Source organism: Tachysurus vachellii, chromosome 10, assembly GCF_030014155.1.
Source record: "Tachysurus vachellii isolate PV-2020 chromosome 10, HZAU_Pvac_v1, whole genome shotgun sequence".
NCBI lineage: Eukaryota > Metazoa > Chordata > Actinopteri > Siluriformes > Bagridae > Tachysurus > Tachysurus vachellii.
In genome coordinates, this window is record NC_083469.1 from 18,867,001 (window position 1) to 18,879,436 (window position 12,436).

The window sequence follows — 12,436 nt, forward strand, 5'->3', positions numbered from 1 at the left end:
CAAATTGCTGTGGTATAAGAGGACTTCAGGGTGTTGTTAAAGGAACTTTCTATCATGATTTATTCACTACATCCAGTCCTAAAATATTGTAGTTAAAAAAATTGACAAAAAAATTGTAGATAAAAGAATTGCTTAATTCTTGATTCATTAAACATCAGTTTACACACAACACCTTGACACGACACTGATGGAAAGTAAAGCCTTGTTTATTTTTTTTTTTATACATTTCAATCATTGAATATCGCCAGACACAGTTACAATTCAGGTTCACATGTAAATTCACATCTTCAACACGGATTCACTTGTGAGGTATAAAACAATGACATGAGTGAAACAGAACTGAAATACTGTATCTAATTGGCAAAGAAATGACAAAAAAAAGTACCATGGACTTACAAAGAAAACAAATACACTTCAAATGTTTTATTTTATTTTATTTTTCTGGGGATGTGTGACAAAATAAAGTAAATGCATTTCAATACAGCACTTTGTCTATCATCGATATAAACAGTGACGGTAACAGTACTAAAGATACCAGTAAGATTTATGAAATATGGGAAATGAGAAATGTAAACCAACTTGGAATTGTAACAAATCCTGCTGCTTAAAAAGACAGTACAGTAGCTGTAACAGGTGCCAGTTTTTCATGATTCAGTATCATTTAATCAAATAAGACAGGAAAAAATGTACTTGTTGACTCATTTAGATTTAAATAATGTTTTGATGGGTCATCAACAAAGTACTACAGCATCCTGTCTGCATGAGCCATCTTCATAGTTGAAAACAAACCTTTTTGTTTGTTCTGTATGTTTTTAGTTTTAGTTCCTTCTCAGTGGATCTACATATAACAACATATTGTTGAGGTTTGTTGATACGTTCACTATAATGCTACGCTCCCTCCACTGGCTTCCAGTAGCTGCATGCAGTAGATTCAAAACACTGATGCTTGCCTAAAAATGGACCAGCTCGCTCTTAGATCAAAGTTCTTATCACTCATCGCACTGTACCTCGCTCCCTCAGCTCTACCAGCACTGCTCGACTGGTCCCACCATCTCTCAGGGGAAGAGGTAGGCATACAGTACAGCAAGACTCTTTTCTGTTCTGGAAACGAGGTGGTGAAATGAACTTCCCCTAGATGTCTGAACATCTTTAAATGACGGGTGAAGACCTACCTCTTCCTCAAACACTTAAACTAGCAATGTTTTAGGTTGATGGTATCCTAAGTCTGTAACCTAGTGAACCGGTGTTAATGTGTTCATCGATAGACACTTAAAAGCACTTTTGTACGTCGCTCTGGATAAAGGCATCTGCCAAATGCTGTACATGTAAATGTATGTCTAGTATTTTTACAACATCCATTCATATTTTATTTACAGGAACATCACAGGATTTTTGCCCTAGTACAGACTAAAATAAAAGCAAACAGTCTCGAGATTTGAAATCGATATGTGTTCATAGAGTTGACAAAAAAAACGACAAGCACAAACATATTAGTAAAAAGTTCACAATAATAAACACCATAGAAAAAAGTGTTGACCACAGTGCATTGTGTTCTTCTGACAATAAATACTGTATACATCTCATTTCCACAGTACCTGAGTGAGAATGCTGAGCACCTTGTGTGAGGCACAGCACCAAGAATTAAGCACAGTTCACTTCTTTAAAAAAAAATACTCTACAATGTTCCACAGGGGTGTGCAGTGGGTCCACTTGAGTTTTCATAGTGCAAGTAAGTGTCCATTCGCTGGTGGAATTCGTCCTTGATTTTATCAGGAGCTCATTTCAGCGCTCGTATAGAGAAGGTTGTAGTCTTTGTGTTGGCCTAAAGTATAAACCAAAAATTTATTTTGTGCATACACTGATCAGCCACAACATTAAAACCATCTGCCTAATATTGTGTAGGGCGCAAAGCAGCTCAGACTCTGAGATGCACTGTGTGCTCAGACACTTTACTATCAATGCCAGCATGAACTTCTTTAGCAAATTGTACTACAGTACAGTGGTTCTTCTGTGGTATTGAAACAGACAGGAAAGGGTTCTCTCATATGCATCAGTTAGTCTTGTGTGTCCGTGACCCTGTTTCTGGTTCACCAGTTGTCCTTTCTTTGATCACTTTTAGTAGGTAACCACTGTACAGCTGTTTTGGTCATGCTCTGACACAGTCACCTACTGTAGCTATCACAAGCTCTCCAACAAGTCACTCAAATTCTTACACTTTTCCATTTTCTCTCACTTCCAACACATTAATTGTAAGAACTGACTGTTCACTTGCTGCCTAATATTTGACAAATACCTTTGTAGCAATATAATTAATGTTATTCACTTCACCTATCCGTGAATTTAATATTATGACTGGGCAGTTTATATTCTGAAGGATTTAAAACATGTAGACAAGATTTTACTGACCTTGCTGTCTGTGGTATAGCAGGTGGAGGTCGCGGTGCAGTTGGGACTGGGCCTGATGTGGGCACTCCAGCTGCTGATGTGCTCCTGGCCATTCTGTAACCTCGAACTGGAGGGTCTGCAGGCAGTGGCTTTTGGGGAGGACTGGGTTTCTCATGGTCCTGTGTACAACAGAAAATAACAATGACCTGTAATGTTTTGGAATGCAGTTATAGCTTGAACACTGCACTTGCATCAACACTAGATGGTGATATGTTGCCGTCTATTACAGGAGCTCCGGCTCCTCACACTTTTTGTAGCGTTATCAAGTTGGAACCTCTGTGTTTACTTCCTGACCTAAAATTAAATCAGTTATCACATGCAGCTAATAATCACTCTATAATTTCTCAAATCATATATAAAAAAATTGGATAAAACATACAGGTTTGTTATACACAAGAAATGAGGTGGTCTGTGTTTGTTCACTCAATAATGTATTGCAACCTTTTTGGGCACAAGTTAATCATTGTTTTTTGTTCTCGCTGAGTTGCTATTTTAACGGTCAAAGCTGCATCCATCCATCCATCCATCCATCCATCCATAAAATAATCTCAGTTGCACGTTATGGGGTTGTTCTAATGGTTACTTGTATTTGTGATAATCTAATTTCGTTATGCTGTATGTTGCTACTGGATGCGTGAATTTCCTCTGGGATTAATAAAGTTAATTAATAAAGTCTGATAAGCTGATTTGATTGGATTTGACACCAGCAAACACATTCATTCTACATCATCACTCCTTTTTTTGTCACAAAAAGAAAAGAATATATCTTTCACACATCAAAGCCATTATCTTAAGCCTTATGTAGTCCTTGCATTATAATCATAAAAATACCATCCTAAGTCTTTTTTTCTGAGCCACTGAGCCTCTCAGTGAGTGAAAGTGATTACTCTTAACCCTGCCTGAACAGGTCTCTTCACCAGAGATTGCAAGGTCACCACAGCATTATGGGAGTGTTAGTCGAGTGTGTTGAGCTGTGAGGCCAATTTGCAGCAGCACCTAAAGAAATGAATCCATTTTGCAACTCTCACCGTAAATGGTGTCTAGGTCAACCAGCACAAGCCCTCAAGGGCACCAAGTTAACTGAATTGCTTGCTTCATTGCTCATACAAGTGGTTTTGTACTCATGCTATCCACAGGATCATCTACTAACAATATAATAACATGATTGTCAGTGGCAGAGTTCCAGCCCATTCTTTAAATAAAAAAAAAAAACATTACTATGTACACTAGAAAAAATAAATTTGGCAATAAAACAAGAAAATGTAAAACGTAAAAAAAAAGTAAAATACGGCAAGAAATAGGTTTACTAATCTAATAGGAAATACTTGACCATTTTGAGTATATTTAAGATATTTTAACTTGCAATGATGTCATTTTTTGCAGTGTATGAGAATAATATTGTTTATTCAAATAAGTGACAAATAAATATAAATGAGATGAAAAAAAACAAGCACACAAAAAACAACAGAATATTTTTTTCTCTTGATTCAGTGCAGAAAAGCAGTCAGATACAGAACAGAGTACCTACACACACACGCACACACACACACATCTTTATATCCTTTCAGATGTCTTTTCATAACCTTTAAAGCAAGGTGGGATATTCGATACTAACACTTTCACACACTGACCATTACTTACAAGTCAATTCTGCTATGAATCCTAAACTCATTGTTATTTCTGGGAACCTACTGGGCTGCCCTCGCTGATATAACTACAAAACAATCTCTACACAGTCTCTGAAGTCTAGAAATGTATTAAACCTCAGCCTGGCTGTCAGCATTGTACCTCTACAGCTCATGCTGCTTATTTGATTTTTACTTAAAAAAAAGCTGAGGCCCCATGGGGTTGGTGGTGGTTACTGCCTCAGCAGGATCATTTCAGTTGCTATGAATGCCCTTTGGATAGTGTTGGTCTCTGCTTCCCAGATATACTGAGCACTTAACAGATTCACTTTAGCTCTTCTATCATGGCGTTGCTCTCTGAACTGCTCACACTGATTTAAGTCTTAATAATAGCGTGTTCAGAAACCAGCAGGAGAGACAGGAGAGCTGCAGCAGAACAGTTCTGAGAACTCTGATGTCAGATCAAGGCCATGACTATTTGTGTGCAATTAAGGATATTAAAACAGGAAGGGAATAAAAAACAATTTTTTTTTTTATTTAATGATCTTATGGAGCTTATTGAAGATCATTATTATGCACTATTATCCCCTAAATATTATCCGTATTTCACAATCTGCTCACATTTTGGTTTGAGGTTGGCTTTTTAGATCAACAGCTGTCGATATTTGAGAAGTTGTTTGCCAAATATTGCAAAACTTATGAATCAATTCTTATAGATCACAGAGGCATATTTCTTATCTCTCTGTGTTCGTAATTTATATGATTTCCAGATTTCTTCTCTTGCCTGTCTGCTGCCATTGATCATGTTTCTATGTCTATGTTTTTATCCAAATCCTCCCGTTTTGTTCATTTGTTAATTTTTATTTTTTACAAAAGCCTTAATAAAGCCACTCAGAAATGTCACCCTCTTGTCTACAACTCCTACACATTACATTTGTATTCTTTCCCCAGGGAAACCTTGGAGGATGGCTATGCATTTATGGCTATGACGTACACTCCTCATAACACAACATGTATGTCAGTTATAGAGCCAAGCTCATGCAGATGCCATGCCACAGTCAGCTGTATGTCTGGTTTATTAAGAATGAACAGTAAGCAGGATAAAGCATTTTACAAGCCACTGACCTATGAATATTTGCAGTGTTTTAGTTTTAAATCTCAGAAGTGAAATAAATAATGATTTTAAATACAGTATGTCTGACCATGAACGCCTGAAGCTACTGCCACTGCTGTGGATTGATGACGAGAGGAATGTACAAAAGACGTTTTAAATGATAAATACACTAAAACATTGCATTATGTTGTAGCACTGCTTTCACAATCCTATGAAGCACTGTGTAAAATTTTAATGACATACAAATAAACAATAGTTGTCTGAGACACTTGGATCAATGGAGTGGGTTCCTTCCAAAATATAAAATGTAACTTGTGCTAACAATTTACTACACGTTTACTACATAAACGTTGTGTAATTGGCATTTTAAGCTCCCTATGCACAACAAGTGACAGAAGTTGATCCTCTATTGATCGTGTCTACCTTGTCTACGTGTCTATGGGTACAGTGTCTACAGTGCTTCATATTAATATAGAAGATTCATGCTTCAGTGCGTGTAAGAACTCACCTGATTAGCCATAAAGACTGGCTGCCGCGGGAGGGTAAAAAAAGGAGATGCTCTCACAGGAGACTGGGTGTGTCTGGGCAGAGGCCTGTGGGGAGGAACAGGAGGCAGATCTTGTAGGCCAGCAGCCCGACCCAGACCCAGTGTGATGGGAATGGGGTGGCTAATGTGGAGGGGTTGGCACTGAGCAGGGCAGTGAGGAAACCGTCGCAAACTGTGAGGGTGGGATGAAGCAGGAGGCAGAAGAGGCTCTGCACTGAATTGACAGCGCTAAAGACAGAGAATGAGAGAGAGAATCTGATGTTATACTTCATGAGATTTTCTGTTTTGCCAGGAGCAGTCATCTCTTTGTATAGCTCACTTGAACTTTGCTTTTTGATGCTTAGCCTTTGTGTTTGCCTCTGCCACAGTCAATAAGACTTACATTAATGGATGCTGCTTTGTGTATTAAAGAGTTTACACACATTTTCTCTGTCTCTGTCAGCCTTGCACACAAATGCCACTCATATTGTTGCATGTTGCTATTTATTTAAACAAATATATATAAAATGTGGTAGCTAGGATGATGGTAGCCTAGTGTTTAAGGTGTTCTACTACCAATCGGAAGGTTGTGAGTTCAAATCCTATGTCCACCAGGCTGCCACTGCTGGGCCCCTGAGCAAGGCCCTTAACCCTCAATTGCTCAGTTGTATGAAAAAATGAGATAAAAATGTAAATCACTCTGGATAACGGCGTCTGCTAAAATCTTGGAAATATATATATATAGTCTTTATTTTCAAAACACTGTTTAGTCACTGTCTCATGAAATATGTCCGGCAAACAGACCAAGGACCACCAGCTGACAAACTTTGTTTGAGAGTATACCTTTCTACAACAGATTTCCTTAAAGCATATAAATACAGAGAGAAACCAATTTTTTTCATGGATGTTAAGGTCATAAAAATAAACTATTCTTCTGTGAATAAGCACTGACCATTTTCTGATGGTCTTCGGGTGCATCAGTGTATGGGTGTGTATGGGTGCGTAGGCAGAATTAATCCTGTGTACCTTATCTAAACTACAGTTAGCAGTTCTGGAGGGGGATTTGTGCTGGGGAGAATCTCTGTACACAGGCTGTGAGTGTGATGGACTGGTTGTTCTCCTCCATCCCACTGATCTACAGAACAGAGAAAAAAATGTAAGAGTTCACCTTGAATTTTTTTTCCCCTATATTTTTGCAGTATAATTACCTGGAACTGGAACGGACACTGAACTATCAGGACACTATCAGTATGGCAATTGCAGTTGATATATATCTCTATCAGCTTTGCATATCTGGATTTTGATATTTTTCAACCTTATTCTTGGCGATATTGCTCATGCTCTATAAGATTAGATGTAGATTGCTGGCAAACAGCAATATTCTAGTCTCGTCACAGATTCTCAATCGATCAAAGTTTTGCCTTGACTGAGCTATTTTAAATTTTAAACCACTCAGATGCTTGGATAGTATGCTTTGGGCCATTGTCTTTGTTCTCAAGGCTCCTGCTAACTTCTTCTAAGGAAGAGGGTTCTTCTAGAAGTTCCCTCTATTTAGCTCCTTCCATTTTAGCCTTCAACCCTGACCGGTATTCCAGCCCTACTGATTAAAATGATCCCTGCAGCTTCATGACTTATTATCCCAATTTAATTTCAGATCCAGATAGTAATATTACAAAATATGGCCTATGGATAATTATGCAAAGCACTATACCATTCTCTCAGTTCCTGCACAATAACATGATACACGTCTAGCTGTGTTCCTTTTTCTGGCCATACCTGAGTTTCTGAATGGTGCTCTTCTTATTAGTAAAGAGCAGCTGGAGCAGTGTCTTCCTCTTCAAGCAGATAAACAAGCCAGCCGCAAACAGGCAGAAGACAGTGACCAGCACGCCTGTGGTGATGGCCCGGCTATCAGCTGACATCACATAGGACAATACACACATTAATACACACACGTGCACATCTAATGGTACAGCACAGCACAGAGGGGAGAAACACAAATAGCAAGCAGTCAATGGTGATTCAAAACTGGACTTCAGTAACATCTTATTGATTTCAGATCTCTAGTTCAAAAGCTGGCCTGAAAGTGCAAGAACGTCTGCTGGATCTACAACAAACCTACTTTTTTTTTTTTTTTTGCAAAAACTAAAAGATAATGTTCTGAATATAGACCATGTTCTGAATATAGACCTCTTTTGTCAAGAAAATATGAAAGCTGTAGGAAAAAAAGACTTTTACGCACAATATTGCAGGTATGAGCTTCAAGGGAATAAGTGGAATATATTTTTTTTCCATTTCTATCTGGAACATCTGTAGCCTAGAGGTGATTATCACTGACAGAAATTTTGACACATTTCTCTGTAGTGAAAAAGAACAGAAGGTTACTGTCTGCCCCAACAAATACTCTTAAAATTCCATGATAAATTGATCTTCAGTTCTTTTCCCAGTCTAGAAAAATGGGTCAGAATTTTAGAATGTTAGTTCTACTCTAACCAAATAGAAATGAGGTTTATCATTCTAATCTGTGCCAAATCAGACTTTAAATTAGATTGGGTTTGATAAAAGAAGAACTTGTTCATTAACTATACCCAAGCATAGTGTCCTAGGAAAAAGCTGCCAAGTGAACTGGAAATAGATCCACTTTGGATAAACCTCCTAACATAAGTCTTACATGTTCCTTGTTAAAAATAGTTGCTCATCAATCAAAGAAAGCACGGTGAAAAGAACGGGTCTATTTCTCATTTCATGCCCTATTATTAATCATTACTAGGACAAATGAATATTATTAACATAGTGATGCTTCAAAATGGCCAGGACAGCAGTGGACCGATTTCACTGTTTGAACTAGTAGTACTCAGTTTTTCTTGACTTATTTTTTTTTAGATTTACAAACACAAATAAAGGACTTTTATTGCACTTTAAACATTTCTGATAAAAAATTTATCTTGTTTGATGAATAAACATTAGAGTTAAAGTGTTTACTTAGAATTCCTAGAATTACATACTGTACAGGGAGCTACAAACCTGATACTGAAACTTGACAATCAGATTTTATTTATTTTTTTCTGAGTTTGCAATAAAAACTGTGTGGTGTCAATTGACATGGCACAATTCTCTCAATGAACATAAACGTAACTTGTCAGCACTCTACCATCACTCATCTGACATTTCACTTAATAGTTAACAACAGAAGAAAGCAGTCTTTGATTACTTTTGAATCAGATCATTATTATGTATTCCTACAGCTCAATTATTGGATTTGAAAATAAAAAAAAAGGATTTGTGCATTGCAAGCTATGTGTTGCATATACTATGCATATAACTGTTCGCTACTGTACCTGCCAATCTCATTGGTCCACTATCCACGCTGCCACCAAACCCCGACCTCTCGCAGTACGGTGGTGCCCAATGAGCTTCACAGTGGCAATTTTTCTTATTATTACACACCTACAGAAACAAAGCAGAATGGGGTTAAAGGATGCACCCTAAAGAACCAGCATAAACATTTTAATACCTTTTTTAACTGGGTCATATACTGTAGCTGCACTACGTTCAGAATCTTTATTATTTATTTTTATCGGTTAAAAGAGTCCTGAACGTTAATTCCTGCATTTTTGTCTGTGTTCAGATAACACCATAGGGTTGCTATACTACATTTCCCATCAGCCCCAGCACATCACACATCTCAAGCACTCTTATCACATGTCCAGTTTTAACCTGATAAGAACTGTATACAAGTTCCTGTGTTTCATTGTTTATTTATAAAGTTTTTGTTAATATTGTGTTTGTTTGCTACTGTTACCTCCATAGTCTTTTTCATAGTCTGTATGTGTTTGCAGTTTTGTCCCTACGCACAGTTTTAGCTGTTATTTTGCATTGTACACAATATATGTCTGCACCGGTAACGGTTGTTTCTACTAGTCTGACAATATGATACTGGAAAAGATGAGTGAGAAAAAATTTTTTTTTGTAACTGTACTAGACACAGCATGACATGCTAATATATATTCTATAGGCTAATATCCAATATTTTCTAAGTCAAATTTTCAATGGAAAAAATACACAATGTTGTGATCACATTCGATCTGTAAAGCATATACACAACGGTATTTTTTTCCTGCCGTTCATGAAGAACCACTCGAGGATTGATGAAGTCTGAACATCTGATGGAACATAAAAGTGCAAAGCAGCATATTCCACTGCATTTGATGTGTGTTTTCAGAATGTCATGCATTTCCTTGGTCATGCTGAGAGGCTTAGGAGCAGCCAGTGATGTTTAAAACATACAGAGGACAGGTCACTCTTCACTTCAGGCTTCAGTGAGGATCCTGAGGATTTCAGGAGGTAATGGGTATCAGCTGTGTGTGTGTGTGTGTGTGTGTGTGTGTGTGTGTGTGTGTGTGTGTGTGTGTGTGTGTGTGTGAACTGTCAGGACCAATATGTCCTGATTATGCAGGAAAGCCAGGAAAAAAAAACACAACACAAGGATAACTTATCTGCAAGATGGTCCGTATAAATGAAAGCATTTTTATAAAACTGATCTGCTTCTGTTTTCTGAAAACCAGGGTGAGCTACACTCCAAAAGGAGTTAGGGCTCTGAATTGGACCTCCGATCAGGCATAATTTTCTTCATCTCCATTTAAAGGACACACACACACACACACACACCTCCATTGGCTTCTATGAGGACCTGCATTTTTCCAACACATCACTCATTCCAACAGAACCCACATCACACACACACACACACACACACACCACATTAGGACTTTCATGTACATTTAAAAAGCATATTCATGTTATTTGTTCTGCACCCTACTGTCCTGCACTGGTTTGTTCTTTGGGATGTTTTCACGCCATGAATTTTACACTGTATAGCTCTGTAAAATAAATAGCTCAAATGAAAGCTGAATTTCTTTTCTTGTTGCTGAGGTAAACTTATGGTCTATTTAGGATTGGGTATAGGAAATCTAAAACATTCATATTACAGCTTGTTACATATATTCATAATAAATTCATTATATAAATCATTTCTACATCATACAAGTGTAAAACCTTGAAAGATCAGCAAAGTCAGGAATAAAAAACAAACGTGTATGTAACAGACACATAGGTGTGCATGCACACGTTCACTCACTCCCTCACTCACTCACACACTCCCTCACACACTCACTCACACACTCACTCCCTCCCTCTGTCACTCACTCCCTCACACACTCACTCGCTCAATACTCATTAGCTAGGACCAGTGTGCTTGATTAAGCTTTCAGAGATAAAAAAACAATCACAAAGTCGCTCTAACATCATTTTGTCCTGATGTCCACTGGTCCACACTAATAGCATAATCAGGAAGCGCAACACGTCAAGATCAACTTTTAGTTTGTTTCAACTGCTGCTCTTTATCCCGTCACGCACACTAATTCACTTTGTCAACAATAATCCTCAAACACAACACAAAGAAACAACAAAAAGTTGCTCCAAGTCCTGTCTCATATGTCTCAGCTTAGAGAGAGAAAGCATTTCAAACAAGAATATTTCCATCTTTGACATTAAGCATGTGCCTGCTTTTGAGAGAGGAATAAGAAATAATAAATGAAAGTGTATATAAATAAAACCCCTCGGGGGGAATGTGGGATGTGGATGACAGTGCAGGGGCGAATCTTGGCCAGGATGTATAGTATTCGCATTTCAGTGCTTTGCTGGCAAACGCGTTGTACACTAAAGCCAAAATAATGATGAATGGTGCTTTAAGTACAACATAAATAAAGCTATTAAATATGTGTGCTTTAACTGTAGTGGGGGAATGAAGACTGATTTAAACACAGCAGCAGCCGGAAGCTATGGACTTTAGTTCTAACTGGGAAGCAATAATATTATATGCAGCTCTGATGTGTTATTGTTTGTATATTGCAGAATATCTACAAGACTACACTGAAATGTAATAGTTTCACTTAGCAGATTAATATTCCATTACTTATAAGCGAGTCATAGAAGAGTTTGGTTTTTTATTTTATTGAAAGTAGAAGCTTAGTAGAAGAGTTTTTGGCTTAATAAAGTTCACTGGAGTTACCTGTCAATTTCCACCCACTAGCCAGCTCTCATATCATACCACAACTATCAGCTGGGCAATGGTAAAGGTTAACACGTTCTTCCTCTGAGATATGTAAAGTCAGCCAAACATTGTCTCTACACCCTGAAAACATGGTCAATTTTACTCTTTAGAACTTTTGGACACAGAAAACATGATTGAGCATCATCTTAATTCAAATTCCCAATATTTGGGATGATGAAGAAACACATTTTTGTTGCACCACATGAGAGCCCAGATGTAATGTGGAGTATCTGCCACATGATTCCATGTATAAACTATTAATATACAACCAAGACTGTAATAGTGCGACAATATAAATAATATAAAGTACAATATAAAAAACAAGCGCTTTAAAATAAGCATTGCAACACTATTGTCAAACCTGCTGATAAAAAAATAATCTTCCAACTAATCAGAATTGAGCATTCAATATCTCTAAGATATATTTTATCCAAGGGTCGTGTTTTGAAACATACGGATAAATCCATAGTTGCATATTTTTATTTCATATTTATATTTAATGTATTTTAGAGATCATTCTTCATTACCATTAACAACCTAATTGGTTAGGTGGATGTTAATGTACATTTATACAGTCACTTTCTCAGTCCTGTTCGTGTGTGCGTGTGTGTGTG

General features: G+C 37.4%; 1 protein-coding gene across 3 annotated transcripts in view; it reads right to left on the reverse strand.

The window, feature by feature from the left end:
• Nucleotides 1-215: 215 nt before the first annotated feature.
• LOC132852729 (disintegrin and metalloproteinase domain-containing protein 12-like) overlaps nt 216-12,436 on the reverse strand; it is a 112,946-nt gene continuing 100,725 nt past the window's right edge. For 2 of the 3 annotated variants that reach the window (XM_060880117.1, XM_060880119.1), the window contains 6 exons: nt 9,049-9,157; nt 7,487-7,673; nt 6,737-6,845; nt 5,693-5,959; nt 2,407-2,564; nt 216-1,822 (listed from right to left, as the gene is read on the reverse strand). In XM_060880117.1, coding sequence (XP_060736100.1) covers nt 1,783-1,822; nt 2,407-2,564; nt 5,693-5,959; nt 6,737-6,845; nt 7,487-7,673; nt 9,049-9,157 — 870 coding nt within the window. In that variant the 3' untranslated portion in view covers nt 216-1,782. The remainder of the gene's footprint in view (nt 1,823-2,406; nt 2,565-5,692; nt 5,960-6,736; nt 6,846-7,486; nt 7,674-9,048; nt 9,158-12,436) is intronic. The other variant, XM_060880118.1, reaches the window with a different exon arrangement.